The following is a 24,091-nucleotide window of genomic DNA, read 5'->3' as shown; positions in this document are numbered from 1 at the left end:
AGTAGCTAATGTAACATAACAAAAGCCAGGCAAGTTTCTTTCCATGCTAAAACAGACATCGCAAAGTAACACAAAATAATTTCAACACAGGAGACAATTTGTGTAGGTTAAAATAATAACTTGTAAGATGAAGAATCTCAGAGGGAAGCACTCCTGTTTGGCAGTTTTACTGGTCTGCTGCACTATTTAAGGTCAGTCTACTCTTAATGCATTTTTGTTTGCATTTGAGAAAGGAGTTCATGGGAATTGTTTTGTTGAGAGTCATGTTTTGTGGCCAAGATGACATCCAACTCACAATCCTTTTGCTAAGATTGTACCACCACACCTAGATTTTAGTAGTTGCATTTTAGTCCTCACACTGCATGGCATAAGATGGCATAAGACTCTGAAAGAAACTGAATATATCTGAAAAGGTCTTGGTACTTACCTTGCTAGACATCTGAGATAGCTAAGAACTTAGTCTTATTACCTAACTGTTGTTTCCTACAATTTCAAATGAAATTGCCTTTAAATTAATTGGAGATTTTTATTTCATGTATACAAACTGAGTTCATATTATGTTTTCGTAGAGCAATAACTTTGAGGTAATAAAAACTTCAAACACTTCTTTTAAAAAATATGCTTTGTAAATGATTTAAATCAGTCTGTGCCTGATAAGGAATTAGAGACTGTTAGTCTCTTATTACCCAGTTTTACTAAGTGATGTTAGAAAATGTTTTGTTGTACTGTATTGGAATAGAATCATATATTAATAAATTTGAAAGCCCTTGGCACACAGACTGGATGATCTGCTTTTTGATAAAAGTAATAGAGTGGCATTCATTTTTAGAGCTCTCTGTTTAGTACAAATACTAAAACAGAACACAGAGAAAATAAACCAGTTTGTGGCCGCTAACAGAGCCAAAACAAATTTGAAAACTAAAGAATAGCAGCTTTCTTGGCAAGGGGAAGTAGTTTCATAATCCAGCTGAAAATATCAGTTAACAAGAGAGCCCATCTTACTCCCCAGACAGAATCAATAGACAGTTGTGTCATCACTAAAGAAATTCTAAACCGACAGCAAAGACAGAGGGGACACTGACTTGGTATGCTAAGGCCCCTGAGCCTGAAAGGGCAGGATTCTTCAAGGCCCCTTAAGAAACAACATATTCTGTTATACCCCAAGACCTTACACTTCCACTCTAGCATCATACATGAAAGATCATGCATGAACTAGGGCAGAACCCACCACAACATTCCAAAAATAAGTTCCTTTGAAGACACAACAGTATTAGACACTTTAAGTTCTCCTCAACACCATGTGGATAAATTTAACCTTTTAGTTTAAGTGGAAAATTCACAATCAAATATCAAACCTACTTATCACAAGTACAATGTATTTTTTACTACATACCTGTTTCTCCCAGAGTCTCGGAAACCTTTGGCAAATGGATTCCGGTCTATCTTAAGACGAGTAATCTGCAAAGTGGGAAACACAGACACATCAACTCTTACATAAATATCACATGCCAGTGACCAACAGGAACAATTGCATTCCTCCATGTATAGCAGTATATCGTCTAGTAGTAAAGCCCAAACAAAATTTCAGAAATCATTTGCTATGAAATAATCTCTCATTCCCTTTTAATTCCCCCAAATAAAAGTGTGGTTAGCTTTTTTTTGTGGGTCCTGGGGCTTGAACTCAACCTGGGCACTATCCCTGAGCTCTTCAGCTCAAGGATACCACCCTACCCCTGGGCCTGGGCACTATCCCTGAGCCCTTCAGCTTATGGCTATTGTCCTACACTCGAGCCAAGCCCCACTTCCCATTTTCTAGAGGTTAATTGGAGATAAGAGTCTCAGGTCCTTTAGTGCCTAGGCTGGCTTTGAACCTTGATCCTCAGATCTCAGCCTCCTGATTAGCTAGGATTACAGGCATAAGCCACCGTGCCCGGCTTGGTTAGCTTTTTATAGTCTTCAAAAAAAGATTCTGAATTGTCTGTTGCCAGTTTGTCCAAGGTTTGACTATCCTCTCAGCAATGAATATATTTTCTTTAACTCTATGATGTAATTCAAAACTGATTCTATCACACTTAAGGTGATACAGACCCAGCCATGTCCAAAAGCATCCAGTTCTCAGCCATTCATATGCATCAATATTAAGTTCCTCTAAGATCTTTTCTTCATTACTTTCAGACTCTGTATTTTTCTTTGTCTATCCTTTAGTCTCTTCTTCCTTCCATCTGAAAGTTTTACTCTTGCATCTTACCTATGTAGTCCTAATGTGCTCACTGAATTACAGTGACTATCTAAGCCAGAGATAGCCTCTACTGAAAGTTTCTGATAGCATTAGTTCTTTGTAGAAGAAATATTAATGTTTTAATGTTAGCTAGTTTCATTCTATTGAATCATAGCTAACCTGTTGTGCACTAAAACTGTGAGACTTGAGGAGAGAGAGGGATTTTTACAAATGTTCTAATCATCTCTACTGATTTTTATTTTTGGTACCATCCTGAACTGGACACTAATAAATAACATCCTATTTGTTCCTTACCCAGACCTCTACTTTGCCCAACCAGCATTATGTTTTGCCTTCTAAATTGTGTGTGTTAATGAACTATACAAAATTAATGAACATATTTATGATTACACTATTTTGGCTAAGGATGAAATGTGCTGTGTAACACCACGGCAAAGAACGTTGGCCCTCTTTGGATTTTCCCAAGCCTGCTGTACACAATCTTCCAATCAGCCATACAACACTTGAGACACATGTGCTCCATACGACATTGTCTTGGTATGCGTACCAATATAATGAAAGCATTTGCTAATTAATTCACTATGTTGGCTATCCTCTCACTGAAGGGAATTTTTCATTACAGATTATTACAATTGACTTCTCTGTTGAATTCAGTGATGCTCAAATAATCTTACACAACTTAAAATATTTATAAAAGAGTAAATATTATATAACAGTGCCTGTCTAAACAGAGATATATTTCCATTGCTAACAGAAATGTATCTCAATTGCTATTGTAATTATTTTATTACTAATATCACTACACATATTAAATGGAGATTATATATACTATACTAAGTTTTAGGGCTTATCACCTAATTAACATTACATTGTTTGCGTGGCTATCCCTCCCTTATGTTTTCTTTTAAAATGAGGCTTTAGGCCAGGAGTTTGGCCGAGTGGTAGAGTGCTTGTCTAGCATGGACAAAGACCCGGCTTCGACTCCTCGGTACCACATACATAGAAAAAAAGCTGGAAGTGGTGCTGTGACTCAAGTGGTAGGGCTCTAGCCTTGAGAAAGCCCAAGGACAGTGCTTAGGCCCTGCGTTGAAGCCCCAGGACTGGCAAAAATAATTAAATTTAAAAAATGAGGCTTTAAAAGTAACCTTCCTAAGGTCAAATGGGTACTCACCAATAGAAATAAGAACCAGGCTGCAGAGACCAGGCTGCTTACAGCTAGGTGAGCTTTATCAATTTTCCCCAAGTTTTTAAAGATAGTAGTTGGGTAATAAGTGAATCAATCATACTTTATTGTTATCAATTTCCTTTCTAATTTCTTTACTCTCTTGACTTGTCAGTGTCTGCTTACTGGTACAAAACATTAACATGTATCAAAAATTCACTGCATTAGACTTATTATATTACCAATGGTAGGGGAATATACACATAGCACAGCAATTAAGAGACAGAGAGAGGTGATTAAAATCGTACTAAAAGTCCACTATTTTCTCCTCATGAAATAATATTTCCTTAAAATAATCATTTTGACTTACAAGGTAATTTAAGAATATCATCTTAAATTTCTCTAGACCTTCAAAACATTCCTTCCTAAGGAAGTGGCTGCATATTACAAGCCAAATTTACTTATGAGACTGTCTCCACATAATGAAAAGACTCTAGAGGGATAACATGGGAGAGACTCTTATCTCCCATTACTTTCCAGATAAAAGATTAAAAGAGCACACTGAAAACCACATTGGAAGAGCAAAAAACAAAAGTTAACTGCAATATATACAAAAGTAAAAGGAAGAGGAAACCTAAAACAATTGGTCTGACAACTAAAATTTTAAAGTAATAAACCTTAACACAGAACATATCAGTCCTCACTACAGAGCTGGGTTTTTTTTTAACACTGGCTAGAATTCCATGAATTAAATATGTGTCTTCAAATAGATTTTATGTTAAAGAGTCTTAAAGAAGTAAAACTGTTTACTAACATAGAAATCTTTTGCTTGTCAACTTATTTCCAACTCTAAGAAGAGATTACTTTCTAATTACTTCCTAGGTCATAACACAAACAGTTTCCATCACAACTTAAAGCACAGCTCTAGAAAAAAAGGTTTTTTAGTATTAAAAACAACAACAGACATATAATCCAGACAGCCTGTAGCTAAATAACCTGTGGCCTATAATCCTAGCTACTCAGGAAGCTGAGATCTGAAGATTGTAGCTCAAAGCCAGCCCAGGCAGGAAAGTCTGTAAAACTTATCTCCAATTAATCACCAAAAGAAGAAGCCAGAAGTGGAGCTGTGACCCAAGAGTAGAACTCAAGCCTTGAGCAAAAGAAGCTCAGGGACAGTGTCCCAGAACTTAAGATAAATGCCAATACAGTTGTCATAATACACTGGTTACAGTTTTAAAACCAAATTACATGTTATTACGGTATAATTCTCATCTCACAATATACATGCTTTCTAGTTTTAATTACTGTCTTTTTGGACTAGAAAGTCAGCTGTATTTGGGGAACAATGGATAAAGAAATGTTTTCATGGAGCCAGGAACATAGCCTACTGGTAGAGTGCTAGTCTAGCATGCATGAAACCCTGGGTTTGATTCCCCAGTACCACATACACAGAAAAAGCTAGAAGTGGGACTATAGCTCAAATGGCAGAGCACTAGCCTTGACTACAACATGTCTAAGGACAGTGCCCAGGACAGTGCCCAGGCCCTGAGTTCAAGCCCCAGGACTGGCAAAAAAAATGGTTTCATATACACACAAACACACACATTTTGAATTCTGGATGTAATATTTGATAAATGTCACATAATAATTCTTAACATTTAGATACAGAGATAATGAGAACTAGCTTTCTAGTCACACTTGAAAAGTCTAGAAAGATTCCTGAAAACAATACCTGTTGATTCTGGTAGGCAGTAACAGTGGTAAAGACAGTTTCTGGGAAGGAGAACACTTTCACTCCCTCACCAGATGGAACAGGCTTGATGGGAGAAAGATCATCTCCGCAGTCTTTACGGATCACGTGCACTCGAGGTTGGTATTTGTGCATAGAATGGAGGATAATCTGTATCAAGGAAAGAAAACTCAGTTTTAATCAGGAACCTCTTCCTTATTGTCAAAGATAGACTAGATATTTACTATGCAAAATAAGTTTCTGCTTGAAATGAACATTTGCAAGGATGAAGAAATACTCCCCCCATTTCTCCAAACTCAAAGTATTATGATAGGCTTCAAATTATTGCTTATTTGGCTGATACCCTACTACTTGAGCCATGCCTTCCTGTCAGGCTTTTTACTAAGTGGGAGATCTTAGTCCCTTGGACTTCTCTACCACAGTTGGCCTCTAAGTGACCCTCTAGTTGCCAACCTCCTGGATAGTTAGGGTTATTAACTTGGTCAGAATTTTACTTCAATAAAATAATCAAAACTGTGAGAGAAGTCTAAGAGGTTTTTATGTGGAAAGTTTTCTTTCTGTCAGTGAAAGAAATTCTTAGACAATATCTAATAGTCGTGTTTCTGAAGGTGGCAGTGCAAGGATGAGAAAAAAGGTAAGGAGGGACAAGAGTCCTCATCATCGCTTGAGTTTGCACGTACACACACACACACACACACACACACACACACACACACCTCTGCAACCTTTAAGAAAGTTTCTTTCCAGGTCTAAGAACAGAATTTCAATGATGCCTTAGTGACTCTTGAAATCAATTTAAAGATTTGCATCATTTTTAAAATAAGTAAAATTATAAGCCTTAAAATAGAGTATTCTACTTGTGGTAAGATAAATACTATTTTACTAAAACAGTTTTGTTAGCTGTATGTTTGCCTTGCACTAGGCCACAGCATATGTCTGGATATGTCAGGTGAAAACAAAATTTAATACTAATAATTAATTATAACCATAGAATTTTCTAAATAGATTTTCAGTGAACACAGAATGTCCTTCTCTTCTTTCCTCTGTATATTCCTGCTAGCGGTTTATGTCTACTAATCAAATACTAAGTTTATATTCCTGAAATTCCAGTATCTCAGCAGGGTTGAAAAATATCTTTCAGTTACTTTTTTTCCCAGGAGCTTGAACTCAGGACCTGGGTACTGTCCCTGGGTGTTTATGCTAACGGATAGTTCTCAACTGCTTTCAGTGACTGTTCCATTTCTGGTTTTTTGGTATAGGCCTGAGACAACCCCTAATCCGAGCTTTTTGTTGTTGCTATTCTGCTATGGAAGGAGAACATCTGGGGAGGAAGCTAAAATATGCTCCCTGCTCTCTGGGGACATATCTATGTCCCTTTCCTTTGACAAAATGCAAGATGATAATTCTAGTTACATTTCTAAGTCTCTTAAAACTGACATTAATACCCCAATTTACAGATGAAGAAGCTAAAGTCTACAGAAACAGGAGATTTCTAAATCTTCAAGGCTGGATCTGAAAGTCAGCTTCTTCAGCCCACAACTGGTTTCCTCACATCATCTATCTACATGCATTGTGTAGCTCACTAAACCCAGCAAAGGAAACAGAAAGAAAAATGGCTCATATCCTATACAAGCCCAAACTTGTGTCTCAGTCACCATGTGAAAATCTACGATAAAATTACCATAGAATTCTCTGAGTATTGACATCAACTTGATAGAGAGCATTAAGTTTAAGAAAATACTTGTCCTCTTCCTTTTCTCAAGCTAAAGGATAAAGATTTTCCAATAAAGTGAATAATAACATCTATAAACTCCTATAGTCAACATTACTTTGAAAAATAAATTTCAGAGTAGAAGAAAAACTGAAGAGGAGCCACCTTACATAACACAAATTTAATATATAGCCAGTTTTAGTGCATTACAATGAGCTGACTTGAAATGAGGGAGAAATTTTTTTAATTTGGGTTTTCTGCTGACAAATTAACAAAATGTAGGTTTTTATTTTATAAAAATGGATTTAATCAAGGTATTTGTATTCTTTTTGAAAAATAATTGTAGGTTGGCTATAATGGGGTATAGGCAGAAATAAATGATGTATGCCTATGTCTGCTTATTAAGGAATAATTGCAATAATAGCCTGAAGATTAGTCAAGTTAGAGGGTACTAAGTAGAGAAGGCTGGGCTAACAAGGAGAATAAAAGACCATTAAGTAAGATGAAAGTAGATGGCTTGAATGTATGAAAAGAAAACAAAAGTTGAAATTGTTCAAGGAAGAGGAGAAAGGGAGAGTGATAAAGGGGTAAGATTGAGTGGAATACATAGTAAATATACACAGAGATGACATAATGAACCTTCCCTCTCCAGATAATATATGCTAATTAAGAAAAGAAATCCTAAAAGAAAAAATAGATTTCTACAGTATCCTTAGAATATTTTAGATACTAATGAATAATATTTTATTAATATAATTGTATTATTATTATTAAGATGTTATACAGAGGGGTTACAATTCCATAAAGTAATGAATACAATTTTAGTAACATTTGATTTTTAATGAATTATCAAACTTATAATAATTAATAGTCATTTATTTATTTAGTAAAACATGCAGATATTTAGAATCATGGGCCTTATTTATGATTGACCATAATGATAATAATGTCCACCACTGAAACTAATAATTCTATCTGATGCCCACTTTCTATATTTTTTGTTCTGTTTAGGCAAGGTTATTCTTTCTTTCTTTTGATCAGTGCTATTGATCAGCATAGTCACCATGACTTATGTGGATTAGCAGTGTTTTACTACATTTTTTCACATTTTTCTTCTCCAAAGAGTAGATTTGAGGGTCTAGGGTTGTAGCACAATGTAGAACCCGTGGCCTGGGCTAGATTCCTATTACCATAATAAAAATAAATAAATAGATCTAAGACCAACAGTATTACTAATCAGATGTGTTGAAAATACCTGAGGTTTGACCAACAGGCATCTGTTTCTTGCCTATAGAACAGCTCAAGAGTGAAACTCTCTGCTGCTAGAAATTTTCTACATAACCTAAATTCCCATATTGAGTTAGGTCAAACAAAGGAATGATAAGGAACAGAAAAGTTTTTGCCTCTCTTTAAATGGTAATTATCAGCTCTGTAACTTATTCTTGTTTTACATGTGATATTGTATATAAAACATCTGTAAATACAGACTTCCCAGTACATCAGCGGCAAGTCACTCAAAAGTCTACAATTCAGTGAGACAGTAAGGGAGGAAGCAGGGACCCAAAAGGGAAAGAAGACTCCACCTTAGGCAGCCAATTCCTTGCTAAGGACACTTTGAACATAGAAATGGAGGGACAATGGGTGAACAAATGAAGCAGTGGTACTCACTAGACACTGTGCTGAAAATGAACTTTTTAAATTGTGGGTGGGGATAGAAGAAAAAAAAAAAACTAGGAGAAGGCAAGAGAAGGGGTGACATTGTCCAAAGATAAACGTACTCATTACCTGACTTAAATAAATGTAGTCCCTCTGTATATATCACGTTTATAATAACAATGAATTAAATGAACAGAAAAAGGGAAAAGGAAAAAAAATCTAAGATTCCAATATAACACGTGAGAAAATCAAGTCTGAAAGCTGAAAAGTGATTTGCCCAGTCACTTCCCCAACATAGAATAAACTTGTTATATTTCTAAGCCACTGACGTTCCTTCCATCCGTTTGCATTTTTGTTTCAAAGGACTTACTTTGGCAACCACTCTTGAAATTGGAAATGAAGAGGGCATCTGTGTCATCCAGTATTCAGCAGTCCTGACTGGGGCTGCCTACCAAGGATCCCTTTCATCACTGTGGGTACAAGTGATGCTAAGGCTCACGGTCCACCATTTTCTATTAAATGCCCTCTACTTTTCAAGGAGATGCTCCTATCTATAAATGCTGTCCTTCAAAGTACAAAAAGCAACAACAACAACCACAAAGAGGTCACTTCCCCGTAAAGAAAAAAATAATAATAATTAAAAAAAATCAAGTCCCAGGTCTACATGAAATTCTCAAATCACAGTGCTCTCCACTGGACTAGTACACCTGCTAGCATAGGGTTGGCTATACATTCCCCAACGATCAAGTTAAGGTATCTGTGGATGTTCTCACAACATCCAAAGATGAGCTGTGGCACAGCAGACATGTCTACTTTGCATTCTCTCAAGTACACATTTCTGTACAACAGACTTTGGAAAAAAAATATAATGGCACATCCTCTCTGTCCCACATGGATCTATGTCTAGATCTGATCTGAAAAGTGATCTTTCAACCATCTTACCACTAAAAGGTTTTTTTTAATTGCAAGTAAAATGTTTTATATAAAACTTTGTGGTGGGAGACAGAATAAGGAGGAGGAAATATGATGAAAGTACATTATATTCAGTACAAAAACATCATAATGAAACCCCTTATATTGTACAATATAATATATGCTAATAAAATAATTAAAAGTAAAAAAACCAAGTGTGGTCACTAGAGCCTATAGTTGTAACAGAGATCATGGGAATTCAGTTTGAAATCAACTTGGGCATAAAAGTTTTTGAGACTCACATCTCAACAAATGGGGGATAGGGCTGTATGATCCTGTTATCCCAGCAACACTGGGAACACAAGTAGGAGATACTCAGCCTAGATGTCTAGGGATAAAGTGAGACACTACCCTGGAAAAAACCAACAGGAAATGGGGGAGGGTGTTGTAGAAGCAAGACTCAAGTGGCAGAGCATTTGCATTGCAAATGAAAGGCTCCAAATTCAATCCCCAATATTCCCCCCTCCAGAATAACAACCACAACAAATTTCCCCATAAATAAAAAAATAAATAGCAGGCTCCAGTGGCTCACACCTGTAATCACAGCAACTCTGGTGGCTGAGATCTGAGGATTACTGTTGAAAGCCAGGCAGGGGCAGGAAAGTCCATGAGACTTTCTATTAATTCCAACTAACTACCAGAAAACTGGAAGTGGCGCTATGGCTCAATTAGCAGAGCATTAGCCTTGAGCTGAAGAGCTCAGGAACAAAAATTCTAGGCCCAAAGTTCAAGTCCTATGACCGACCAAAAATGTATTCATTTATTAATGAATGAATAAATATAAATATAAAAATAATAATAAACAAAAAATAGAATCAAGTCTCAAGTCTACATGAAGTTCTCCAATCACAATGCTGCACACTCCCACATCCTTACTACAGTTAAACAAGAACTAAGAGGATGGCATTGTAGAAAAGTGATTTAGAACATCATTTCTCAGTTGAGCCCATAATTGTTTCTCTTGAACTCTCAGCTTCACACGCCAGCTCCGCTTCTTTATTCAAGGCTGAGGTACTACCATGTAAGCCATGCCTCCACTTTCAGGATTTTTTGCTGGTTAACTGGATATACTAGATTAAAAGTCTCTCAGATGTCTGTATAGGTTGGCTTGGAACTACAATTGACAGATCATAGCCTCTTGAGAAGCTATAGTAACTTTCTTTAGAACTGCTGGGGTTGGGGCGGGGGGCGCGTTGAGGAATAGCACAGGAGTAAGGCCCTGAGAGGCCTCTGTTAGGAAAGTGGTGGTTGACTTAGAAATGGTAGTATGTCTTCTTTGATGCTGAGTCACAAACAATAATAGAACCACAAGGAAATTCATAATCTCTGATATAATCCATTTAGGACCATCAAGCTAAGTCAATACAACAGACACATCTAGGAAGCTCTCCCTATATTTCTTGCTAAAATAAGATTCTATCCTCCACCTAGCCCAGCACAAATGGTCATTTGTGCACCTTTCCTTCTCTTTCCAACTAGGTTAGATAACATTTTACAAAGTTTACAAAAATATTTTATTTTAATAAACAATGGAAAGAAGCCATTTATTTCCCCTTTTAAATTCTTCTCTGATATCAATTGATAGATACATATTTACATTCACAAAGGCATTTATTTCATTTCCTTGCTTCCAGATTGCACAAAAACAGCCCTGCTTGCTCCCAGTATGAATTTCATCCCTTTTTAAGCTGAAGAGAAAAATTTCACAGAAGATACATCCATCTAGATTTCATCTATTTTCTATTATTTTTTATTTTCCTAATAGTAATAGTAACATATTTTCATTAGGTTTAAGCAATTAGCTTTCAACTTTTATGTTTTAAACAAATGTCATGTAATAATTTTACATCAGCACATATATTTCTAGGATATATTCTTAAACTATAGAAGTCATAAATATATAATGGTGTGTGTGTGTGTGTGTGTGTGTGTGTGTGTGTATTCATGTATGTATGAGCAAGCGAAAACTCCAGGCCTAGGGCTAAAATTTACTCTGTGTATTTTTTGCTCAAGACAAGTGCTCTACCATTTGAGCCATAGTTCTACTTCCAGATTTTTGACTGTTAATTAGAATAATTAACTTTATTGCCTGGACTAGCAGTAAAGAGATCAAAGCATAATCCTAAGATCTCAGCCTCCTGAGTAGCCAACATTATGGGCTTAGTCTAAAAAAAATAAGCAGTTACAAATGCAATTTAATCTAAAATTTTCTATTAAAAACAAAAAGAATGGCTCCAACATTTCAGTCAGCTCTTTCAATGAGAAAGAAACCAATAATCTCTCAGTGAATCCAAGTTAACAAATAATTGTTATAATTTGACTATGTGAGATTGTAAAAATAAACGTAGAAACAGAAACAGACGTCTAGGTACTTGACTCAAGTCACTGCCTACCAAGTGAAAAGGCCTTGTTCAATCCCTAGTATCATTCAAAACAAAAGTAAAAAAAGAAAACAAAGTAGTATATTAAAAGATATGAACAAAAGAAAACTACATTTTAATCTGTTATAAATTATAAAAGGTAACAACTAAACAAAGGCACTACTATGTGAAATTTTATTAGATCTATAGCCTGCATTTGTGCTCCAGTTAAAATTAAGTAGTCCAAGGTTTTCACAAAGTAAAGTACTTAAGATACTCTTCATGATGTACTTCATTTACATTTATTCATAGCTGGGTCAAGTGATAGAGCAAGTGTAAGGCCAAATCCCAGAATGTCCAAAAAAAAAAGATTATTCATAAACAGTTCATGTTACCCCTTTAAGAAATGAACACTGTTTTCTATACAAGGTATTTCAGCCAAGCTCATGCCTCTAATCCTAGCTACTAAGAAGGCTGAGATTGGAGGATGGAGGTTCCAGCAATCCAATTAACCATTAAAAGCTAGGTGGAGATGAGGGTTGAGTGGTCTGAGCACCAACCCTGAGCAAAATATCAAAGTAAGCACATTAAGGTTTTAAATTCACACTCCACAATTGACACAATTAATTAATCAATTAATTGTAAAAAGACATACATTTCAGCTGTTTCAATCAAAAGTCTCAAACAACAGAAACTGTAATCCACTATCCACTTGAACAGAAATCACCAGATAGCTCGTTACTTATTAAACTTCATCTAAAAGCAGTATATAGGAAATAGCACTGTGGCTCAAAATGGTAGACCACTAGCCTTGAGCAAAAACCTCAGAGACAGTGCCCAAGCCCTGAGTTCAAGTCCCATAACCAACCATAAGAAAAAGCAATTTGCAAAAACAATATGTTAAAAATAACCACATTGTTGGAATGGCTGAACTTTGACTTCAGGATCATATTTCAACAGTTTGAGGAATAAAAGGAATTATTGTTGTAACATACTTTGACACATTAGATGTCATTACAAAACAATTGGGAACTTGCAGATGGAACACACAGCTTAAGCTCCAGTCATTATTGAGAAGCAATGAAACTCAGCTGGGAAAAAGAGCTAGACACAGAGAGGATACAATAAATCATTACCCACGTTTACCCAACTCCCAAGCATATTCTGAGTAGAATAATTAGCATCTCATGGGATCTGACACAAATGTTTTAGTTTTAAAAGAAGATTTCTGCCTTGTGCTCTTTCATTCCAACATTAATGCATAGTGCATAGTCTCATATGCAAATATGATCAACCAGAAAGCAACCCTGTGATCTTAGACGTGTTCCAGCCACCTGTGTAGTCTTAATTGTGATGTATTAGATCTATGTTTTACTCACATGGCCTTGGTCATCCAGTTCATTGTTGGTGAGCTTCAGCTTATCGAAGCTGATCACTTGTCTCATCCAAGTCTCTCCAGAAGCAGGCGAGTCTGGATGAATATATACCCTGGGTGGTACAGGGGAGTCAGCATTACCTGCCACCATCCATTTAGAGCTGTGGTAAACATACCTAGGGAGCAAAGAAAAGACTCAAAATATGAACTATCCTTTTCCTGGAATTTCCAACTTAACTTATTAGCATCATACAAAATGTGTACTTTTTTTTTTTGCCAGACTTGGAGCTTGAACTCAGAGCCTGAGAAGTGTCCTTGGGCTTTCTCAAGGCTAGTGCCCTACTACTTGAACCACAGCACCACTTCCAGCTCTAAGTATGTGGTACCAAGCAATTGAACCTGGGTCTTCATGAATGTTAGGTAAATGCTCTTACCATTAGGCCAAACTCCCGGCCAAGGTGTATCCTTTCTAAATAAGTCTAGAATACACTGGTTTTCTCTTTGCACTTGAAATAAGCCTTCAAGCACTTTTCAGTTTCTGAAATAGTGGGGATCTACTTACAACTCAGGGTAAATAAGGACGAATGAAAAATATGCATATTCTCATAAGGCAAGTATCTTAATCCTAAGGAATTATACTTTCATATGGAATTCATATAGACTTTCCATCTATATGTGATACTTTCTATTTTTACCTTAATACTGAAATGATTAGAAAATAACTATGAAATTGGCAAGCCTCCTTTTAAGAAAACCTAAAACATTTGAGAGTTTTATCTTAAATATTCAGTTTCCTTAAAGATCACCTCCTATTTTACATTACATTCAAGCTGATGAGGTAGACATACCAGAGGAAATTTTCATGTTTTTACAGGAAAAATAGTTTTATCTGATATCACTTCTAAGTTTTTGTCTACGATAAGCTGAGAATAAGGCAATTCCATTTAACTTAAATTTTCTGAATAATTATAAAATGAAAGTGACAATCTATTTTACTTCTTTATTTCTGTAAGAAACTTTTAAAAAATGTCTTTCCAACACCACTAAAGTGCAAATCACTCCTTGAAAATGACAGCAAATAAAATTACCGTTGCTTTCCTTTGTTTTTCTTTCCTTTTCCTTTACATTCTTATTTTTATTTATTTATATTTTTAACATTTTAAGTTTTTATTAGTAGTTCTCTCTAAAGTATCAAAGTAGCAAATTATTTTAGACTCATCAAGACTATATCTTTTGTATCTAGAACTTTCAGATCATTAATGATGTACCAACATAATACAAAACAAATCAAAGAGACAGATTCCTTTTTATTTTGTTTTTTGCTACATAGTAAGTCTTAAAGTCAGAGTCTGTATGCTGTCTCTTAGTTTTATCACTTAAGATTTATGCTCTATCATTGAGCCACAGCTCCACTTCTGGCTGTTTACTGATTAATTGGAGATAAAAGTCTCAGAAACTTGCCAGGTACTGGTGGCTCAAGTGTGATATGAGAATCACAGTTCCAATACAGCATGGATAAGAAAGTCTATGAGATTCTCATCTCCAATTAACCACCAGAGAACAGGAAGTGGAGCGATGGCTCAAAGTGGTAGAGCACTAGTCTTGGAGGGGGGTGGAGCTCAGAGACAATACCTAGGCCCTAAATTCAAGTCCTATGAATGACAAAAGAAAAAAACAATTTCTCAAATTTTCCCTGCCACAATCCTCAGATTTCAGACCTCCAGTACAGATAAGATTACCAGTATGAGCTACAAGTGCCTGGGTTTAATATTGCTTTTCTAATTAAGTAAAAAATCCTATTCTGTTTATTTTAATGTCAAGCAAATTGAATAAAAATAAAATGCTTTAAATAAGGAAGTTTTAAGTAACAAGCAATGTCTGAAAATCTAAGATGATAATTTACTAATGTTAGTTCAAAAACTAAGGTCTCTGATTTGCAGGTATGGCTTAGGTTATTTAGTACCTAAACAGCAAATCCTAAGTTTAATCCCTGATACAACAACGACAACAAGAAAAAAAAAAGAAGGAAGGAAGGATGGAAGGAAGGAAGGAAGGAAGGAAGGAAGGAAGGAAGGAAGGAAGGAAGAAGGAAGGATAAGAAAACAAGAAATATTCTTAGATATTTTCCATCCATGTGTATATTAAACATTGCATACAATCTTATAACAATAACTTGCCAATAGTCTTTAAAAAGTCTTTTGTGTAGTGTGCAAATTTCTTTTTGTAAATAGCATGAAACAGTCTCATCATATCTCTAATGAGCCTCTTTGCTTCAATTGTGGTCCTATATTTCATTCTTTTGTGTCTAATATGCCATGTAGTTTTTAATTCCTTTTTTAGGGAGTTACATCACAAATGTTTAAAAATCTTCCTTTAATTAGTATTCTGTAATTTTTAAGTTCTTATCAGTGAGATTTTATGACTATTAATTTTACATTACAATTGTCAGTCTTTTAACTTGACCGAATACCATTGTCTGAGAGAGATTGCCAAAATTTTCTAACAATGCTGAAACAGTTGGGAAATATAATGAAAATATTAGAAATGTGAAAAAGCTATATTTTTATATGAATCTGATTACTACCAAAATAGTTATGTACTTGGGGCTCTCCTAGCAGAGATTTACAATAGAACAAAACCTAGGTACATAGGCCATATATAGTATGACGCTAAACGAAAGGACCTCCAGGATATAGAAACAAAAGCCATATAATGAGTGATTGTTGTCCTTAATGTACTATATTATCTCTCATCTCTTTTGCTGTCCCTTGGTTATCTCATATTATTACAGTATTTCACCTTGTTATCTGATATATTGTATATATGCGTTTTTCGTTATGTAAAATCGAATAGGGAAGGGGGGAAAACAAGATAAGGGGCGGGGGCACGGGGAGGGAAATGGGGACCAAGACATGAGAAAGGGTATCAATGTTTGTGAAGTAATGCACTTTCTTTCTGGTGAATATAATGTGACCTTTTTATTAATTGCAATTACAATAAAAATATATAAAAAAAGAAAAAATGGTTATGAACTTGGTCAAAACTGCAAAATTATGCATATTGAACAGTTCAAAACTCCACATTCACTAAGAAATAAATGCTAGACTTACACATTCTTTGTAAAACACGTTAAATACTAATGTTAAAAATATATTTCTTAAGATGCAATATAACTTAAAACAAATTTATGTTTTACCATGTGATCTTTAAAATTTAACATTTTAATACTGATTTTTAAATTATCCTTACTTTTTAAATAAATTTTTATTTATTTTTCTAAGAAAGTACATAAAAAGTGATTTAGTAAAAATAAAATTTTGAAATTTTATAAAAGACATTTTGGAAGAAAAAGCAAGATTAAAACTCAGAAAATGATTTCCAGCTCCAGGAAGAATTACAGGGACCACAGAAATATAAAGGCAAAGGCTGAACAAATGCTGAAGTGGTACTCACTAGACACTCTATTGAAAATGGATTATACAATTTGTGGATGAGGACAAGAGAGAAAAACTGGGAGAAAGTGAGGGAAGGTGTGACACTGTCCAAAAAGAAGTGTATTCTTTATCTGACTTATGTAACTGTAACCTCAATGAACATCACCTCTATAATAACATTCATTTGTAAAAGAAAATCCCATTCTTTTTCTCAGCACAACCCAAATCACAATATGAGTTTTAAGTCACATATATTTAATAAATCAATGCTTTCCAATTGTCATTAGGCACTAAATAATTTTAGCAGAATTTCTAAATACTTAAAACAAGTGGTATACCTTATATAAAAGGACAAATAAAATTCAATTTTTTACCATTTTTAAATTTGTATTCATTTTTTTCTTTTATTTATTAAAGAATTTATTAACATTCAATTTTGTCACACATTTTGTATTATTTCATAGGTCTATCTACATTAAATTAAAATCTGTGTGCTTTCAAAATCCTAAGATTTCTTCACAGAACAAGTCAAAATATTTAAGTAATTTGAAAAATCTAACTTTATTTTAAAACTTAGTTTACTGTGTGCACATTACAGAAAAAGAGAAAGGAATAAGAGGGAAAAAGACAGAGGAGAAAACTTTAAAATCAACACTTCCTTTTAGAAACTTTTAGCACTAAAATATTCAGAAAAATAAAAGGCACTGCCATTTAAAATTCGTGATTTGCTTTTGTGTAAAAGTGAGAGGGCAAAGTTTGCCTTGAAACTGTAGAACACATATCTTTTGAAAGTTTACCTAATGTTTAAATAAATACAATTTGTTCTAAATCCAATTATTATAAAATTTTCATAAAACAATTCTTAACTTCCAACCAATAAAACAAGCCAAGGGTAACAATTCATTACCAGTTCAGAGCTATCTTAATATCACAGTTTATTAGAACATATTACTTTTCTAACTTGTACATGAACAATTTAAAGGAGAAATGCCTATAACTCTTACGATTTTGAATGTAACAAGACAAAAAAAAAACTAAATGTGAAGAACAAAACTTCAAGAAGAAAATGTAACACTGTATTCAGTAGAATGGGTCTCTACAAACTTGACATTACATTTCATCTCAAAACTGGAACTGAAATATGAATTAGCACAAAAGTATCTTGAGTTAAACTACACCAAATTAGCCTTTTAAAGTCTCAGTGACTGGAGACATTTCTGCATCTATTAAAAGCAAAAATAGAAAACAAAAACAAATTTCCCTGTTTGCTGTACAAGGCCCCATCTGGACGGCCGGAATCCAGAGATCTGGAAAATCTACAGACTTGGGAGAGATCACAGTTGTCACAGATAAAACAAGTGCTGTCTGCAAAACCCTAGTGTTTTCTTATCCTGTATCTAATCTCTGTACCTGTATCGTTTATTGTCCACTGGTACAATATCCATGGCAATATAATACTGCTGGTGAGGATCTAATCCTGAAATCTTCACTCTCATTGCGGGAAACATGCGCCTGTTCAGAGAGCAAGAGAAGGAGGTTTGGTTTTGCTTTTGTTTGTGATTAAGAATAAAGAATGTGTATAACAAAGATTCCTCTCGAATATCTATTCTAAATGTAGAAACATTTTATAGCATTCACTTGGTAATATAAAGTGCCAGAACACAGAAGTTTTTAAATGCAATTTGTTGTACCCTGCGCACATGTCGTCCCTGCTTACTGAAGTGTCAGTAGAGCTAAAAATAAAAGAATTCTGCATTTCAGAAATAATGGCACTAAAGAAACCACTTCTTAAACAAAATCAATAAGCACATTTGCTTTAATAAATACAGATATTAAAATGTACCAAATGGTAGGAACTGAATTTTCAAATTTCTGAAAGGTGATAAAACATCTTATGATGTGAAATTTTAAAAGGGTTATAAAAAAACCCACAAGGAGCCAATGTGCCATGCTATAACCAAACAATATGTTCTTTATTGAGACAGGACTTCCTGTCTGCAGCATGGCGAAGGTGAAGTGCAAAACTTGCTCTAAATTTGAAAGGTATAGTAAAACTTCTTTATTGAAAACAGAAACTAAACACAACGTATATTTACCAATCATTCTTTCCCCCACCCTATTTCAAAAACGTTTCTTTTTTTCACCTTAGTTACTTTAAACTTTGGTAATGAAAATCCCTTTTCTCTTGACTTCCCTGAGATGCATATCAAAAGAAATGCAAAATAAATGTATCTATCCTGTCAAAAGAAATTGACCACTAAAGAAAGAGGTAGGCAAATGATTGTATATAAAAATACAGACATTTATTCTTTTTAAATGTTCTTTCAATGACATATCTGGGACTCTTCCAGCGAATCCAACTTTGGTTAACTTAACAAAACAACACAATCTTCAGTAACAGCAATGCTATACCAAGAACACAGGCAGAGAAAAAAAGCCCATGATTAAGCATGAAAATAGTTTAATACATTGGCTGCTGTAGTGTTACTTCAGTGCACCTGTAAGATAAAGAATAAAGGTGTTTAACTATATCCTTTACAAGACAACTGTTGCTTTGTGTTGTTGAAGACCAAATTTGAATCATTAATAAAAGCTCTGTGAAAATGTAGAAGGTAACATATGGATTCAATAAAATAAGTTTTTGTAATTTCTAATAAGTTTGGATACTTTTTTGCTATCCAGGTTTTTACCATGTGTACTCTCTGAAAGGGCTGTGTGTGTGTGTGTGTGTGTGTGTGTGTGTGTGTGTGTGTGTGTGTGTAAGTTCCATTTAAGGAAACATCCATATATCTCCTTGCACTAAATTAATTGAAAACTTGAAAACTTTAAAATGCAAATGTTTCCTACCTCAAATTAGTATGATCTCGCCAACAAATTCGTTTGTTTTACTAAGTGATAGATGCGCAAGTTTCATACTTAAAAAAAAGCACATTTTTTAGCATTCTTCACCAAATTTAAGCACACAGGTTAGATTTCGTGTAGAAAAAAACTGAATATTGTAACTGTAATTGTATAAACAGGATGATTTTTAAAATTAGAGTTATTGTTCTTATAGCCATAAATGATTAAACACATATCATAATGAAAAGTCACAGTTACTTTTCATCCTAGTATATGAACACAGCACATATATTTCATATTTTTGAAGTGTCAGGAAATATGATCCAGGAACAACCTAGAAAGTCAACTTTAGAATATTCCTCATTTTTTTTTTAATTCTCTAGTTCCAGAACAGGTAACTACAACCTAAAGAACCGACCTTGAATCTGTAACTGCTTCGAATTCTAAACTGCAGCAACCCGAAGACCTAGGCCTCCGGGGGCCCTTCGGGACCACACTAGGGTCAGTCAAACCGGCCTTTAAAAGTGAGGGGCCCGCCGCTACATCCCCTCCATCAGAGGAAAAACTCCTTCCAGCGGCCTGGGTCCTCCACGCAGTCATCCCAGATGGCCCCATCTTACCTGCCGGCTTTGGTGATGATCATCTCAGTCCCAATCTCGTGAAAGCGCTTCCAGAGTTCAGCCCCTTGCAGATCTACCCGGGGGGCCTGCGCAGAGGCCAGCGGGGTCCCCGGCGTGGCGTGAGCGGGCGTCGGGGACGCTTTAGGAGAGCCTCCGGGAGACGCCAGCGGGGAAGCGCCTTGCAGGAAGCTGTCCTCGCCGCCTCCTGGACAGCAAAGGGCAAAGATGGGGTACCGGTGAGGGCTTCCCAAGGGGAAGACTGTAAGGAGGACTGACTCTACGACTGGAGAAGGCGGAAAAAACAAAAGGACTGGGAGAATGGGGACAGGGTGACACCTTCAGGGCCTCCAGACGGCCAGGCCCTCTGCCAGGGGCGCAAGGCACTGAAAGGGGCCCGCCGGGTCCCCCACGTACGCAGCCCCGGGGAGATACACGGGCCACGTCCACCCCATCCACCGCCGCCTCAGGTTTCTCTGCGCCTGGGGTCTGGGACGCTTGTCGGGGAGACGCGTTTCCTAAGGCCGATACCCCCGGGCACACCGCGACTCCGGGTACCGCACGCCGCCAGCGCCCCTCGGGTCCTCAGCCGCCTGCCTGCTTCGTGACAGGCGCTGCTAGCCAGGCCTGAGGCATTTTCTAGAAATTTCTTTAGACCATACTCCAACCAATCTCTCCCCCCCCCCACCCCACAAGGCTCTAATTCCACCATGCGAGCGGCTAGAAGAGGGCGGAAAGGCCGCGGCCAAGCCCACCGGCCAGCGCACGGGAGTCCAGGGCCAATATGACCTTTGCAAGTACGCCGGCCTCCTTTCCTAGTTTGCAAGCTCGGACTAGGGCATTCATTCCGGTTTCGGGGAGGATTCGGCTAGGCCGTCGCCCAGCACCCCAACCCCGCCCAAGACTTTTAAAAGTAAAGTAAAAACAGCACCCATTGATCGGAACCCCAAAGGAAGCAAAAGGGGAAATCACACCCGCAGCCCGCCAAGGGCGCGGGGCGCCGCGAGAGGCGACGGCAGCTTCCCAGGCGAGGCTGGACCTCATTTTAGCCATTGGTAGGGTGACCGGGTTATGCAGAGAGCCAAGGACCTGGACACCGGGGACCCAGGCGCTGGAGGTTCGAGCGGTGTCGGCCACTTAGGGACCCTGGGTGCGCGGGCGCCCACGGGCGCGTAGAAGTTCAGGTTCGCGGCGCCTTGCAGACTCGGGGCTGGGACGAGCGAGGAAGAAGTTGAGCGGAAAGGGGGCGACTCACCCGTGGCTCCTCCTGAGCCACAGCTCCGCTCTAGGTCCGCGCAGCTCCGAGCCAGGCCCGACGCCGCCCCAGCGGGTGGCGGGTGCGCTGCGCCCTCATCTCCCTCCGAGGAACTCTTTTCGGCTGCGCTGCCCGTGCGGCTGCTGCACCCGTCGTCGGAGGCCCCGGCTGCCTCTTCCCCGCCTAGCTTTCGCCGCTTCTTTTGGAGCTGTTGCTGCTTCTCGGCGCCGATCAGCGCCTCCACCGAGAAGGCGTGCGCCTTGAGGCTGAGCATACTGCACGGAGAGCCCCTCCGCTTCTCGGCCATCCTCGCCGCCTGGCGCCCGCCCGCCCCACTCTCATATACACTCACGCGGGCACACGCACGCACACGCTCTCCTGGTCCCACCAACAACTGAACCACTCTCGGAGCCTCCCGAGATCTGCCCCCTTTTTCCCAGCCGCGAGCAAAAGCAAATTTGGCGTTTCCTCTTTTCTGGCTTGCGTGGGGATCCGAAGACCCAGTGCTGAGACCGCCAAGTTTCCTTCCCCAGTCTCTGGCGCGCTCTCACTGCTGCACTCCTTCGCTCCCACCCCCTCCACCTCCTCCGACTGCTCCAAGATCTGCCTCGACTGATGCGCCAGAGAAGACTAACATGAGAAAGAAAAAAAAAAAAACACTCTGCGGACACAAATTAGGGATTGTAATTGAAATTTGTTGCCTTGATCTGTCAGCACTTCCAAGCAGGAGAGCGGTGGGAAGAACTTGCTCATTAGTGTCAATAAAGTGGAGAGGGGAGGAGCCCGGGGAATTGTCAATCATCCAGAAGGCTGGCCAATCAAAAGACCCCGGCTCTGCGCAACCCGCGCCCACTTCCTTAGAAGGTTGGGAAGGAAAAAAGGAAAAAAGAAAAAGAAAACGTCCGGAGTGCAAAGCGCCGCCATCTGGCTTGGACTGGCCAGCCGCGCTCTCGGAATCCAGTTGGTCTCGCCATAGCCCACAGGGCCAGTCCAGCCCGAACTCTCCAGCTTCTTCCGTCCCTTGGATTTGGGAAGACGGAAACCTTTGGCTTTAAACAGAGAAAAGCACCAAGTTAGCATATCAAAAATATTTCCTGGAATAAATCACCAATCCCACAGCCAGATCCGTTGCCACCTCGTAGAACTTTTGGGGAGGCGGTGAGATTTCACAGCCTTCAAAGTTGCTAGTGTCTCATTTAAACATTCTCGTGTTTAGTAGAAGCCACTCTGAGTCAAGCACGGCAGCAGGTTTACATTTTACTCCGTGAATTCCACTTAGGAAAAACGTGTTTAAAATATTTGAAACCTTTATATCTACAAACAAAACATTGGAGGTATGTTCAGTCTTATATAAATTAACGGGAAAAGCACTTTTTTTCCCCTGGAGACTCCCTTTTCTTTCACAGTCGTCACTTTAAAGCTAGGTCATGGAATTTTAACTGAATGTTTTGCTTATAAAGACAACCCTAATGTCCCCCTGAAATCTTCAAAAGGAACTTTTTCATTTCGGTAAATACTATTTTATGTGTTGAGAGGCACAGAGAAAGTAAAATTACTTTTAAGACTCAATTGCAGTGTTTTTAAAATTATAAGTGATTTACCTTCTTATTTTCCAAATTCACCATATTTGTATCATGTTTTTACAATTTGTTTAAGATGTATTGAAACCAACACTTAATTGAATGACAGTTTATTTTATGCTTCCACCCCAACTTTTTACAGTAGTTAACAAAAAAATGTTTTGATTTAAGTAGAATACATCTCTGTGGAATACAATGATTTTATTGGATGAAGATTGCATATTCCACTTAACCATTAGTATAAAATGTGTGACGAGTGATGGGTTCTTGTTAGTTGTTTTCCTCTGACTTCACCACTGGAACCGATTTTTTTAAATTTTTTACCTTAGCTGGGGGAGCTCGCCGTGGAGCTCAAAGGCACACCAAGGCCTTCCAAATCCATTCGCCTCCCAATCCTAAAACTTAGCAATATCCCTGCGGTGGGTGCTTCCTTTATATACTTAAGAAATAGATTCAATTGGACGAGGTTTTGAATTCACAAAGGAAAGGTTGTGTAGCTGTTTTGTTTTGTTTTTGTTTTGTTCTGTTTTGAGTAGAATTCACCAAAGAATGGCTTTGTCACTGTTTTTGGAGTTGAATTCACAAAAGAAGGGCTGTGTCACTGTTTAGGGAGCTATCTGGGGACGCAAGTTTAATAGTATCTTACGGTGATATCTTCTCCCCCCCCCCAAAAAAAAAGAAAGTAAAATCTTGTTTGTAAAGTTGGTTGGAGCATTAAAAACGGCACAGGACGGAGAGTCTGCCTCGAGAGTTTGGATGGAAAATATGTTTGCTGAAGTGAAAGGTCAGACGTAGCCAGAGTTTATCCCCCAAGCTCGGAAGCTCGCGCGCTTTTGCCCTCTGAGCCGCAGCAGGCCTGGTTAGAGGGCTGGGGCCCAAGTCCACGCTCTCCCCCAGCAGGAGGGGATGCGACCCGCAGCTCCTTCCGAACACCCTTCTGCCTCGGAGGTGTGGAAGCACCGTCCTTTGCCCAGAAGGGAGTCGCTGGATCCTTTGGGCTCACTCGGACCGAGTTTTTCGGGGAGGCTGGGCCCGAGATCGTTTTTTTTAAATGCTATTTCCAGACGCGGAGCCTGTCCATTTCAAACTGATTTAGAAATCTGATGGAGACCTCAGCGCGCTCTTAGGACCCTACAGCT

At 37.9% G+C, this 24,091-nt stretch overlaps 1 protein-coding gene across 1 annotated transcript in view; it reads right to left on the bottom strand.

The window, feature by feature from the left end:
* The window catches only part of Tbx18 (T-box transcription factor 18), a 31,903-nt gene extending 9,924 nt beyond the window's left edge, over window positions 1-21,979 (bottom strand). The window contains exons 1-6 of the mRNA XM_090337717.1: window positions 21,373-21,979; window positions 20,121-20,325; window positions 18,070-18,171; window positions 13,230-13,401; window positions 5,134-5,301; window positions 1,394-1,458 (exon numbers count right to left, since the gene is read on the bottom strand). Of these exons, the coding sequence (XP_090193843.1) occupies window positions 1,394-1,458; window positions 5,134-5,301; window positions 13,230-13,401; window positions 18,070-18,171; window positions 20,121-20,325; window positions 21,373-21,679 (1,019 nt within the window). The 5' untranslated portion in view covers window positions 21,680-21,979. The remainder of the gene's footprint in view (window positions 1-1,393; window positions 1,459-5,133; window positions 5,302-13,229; window positions 13,402-18,069; window positions 18,172-20,120; window positions 20,326-21,372) is intronic.
* Window positions 21,980-24,091: the final 2,112 nt, after the last annotated feature.

The sequence above is a fragment of the Megascapheus bottae genome, chromosome 8 (genome assembly GCF_031878675.1).
Source record: "Megascapheus bottae isolate mThoBot1 chromosome 8, mThoBot2.hap1, whole genome shotgun sequence".
NCBI lineage: Eukaryota > Metazoa > Chordata > Mammalia > Rodentia > Geomyidae > Megascapheus > Megascapheus bottae.
Note: the sequence above shows the minus strand (reverse complement) of the source record. Positions and strands in the feature narration are given on the sequence as shown.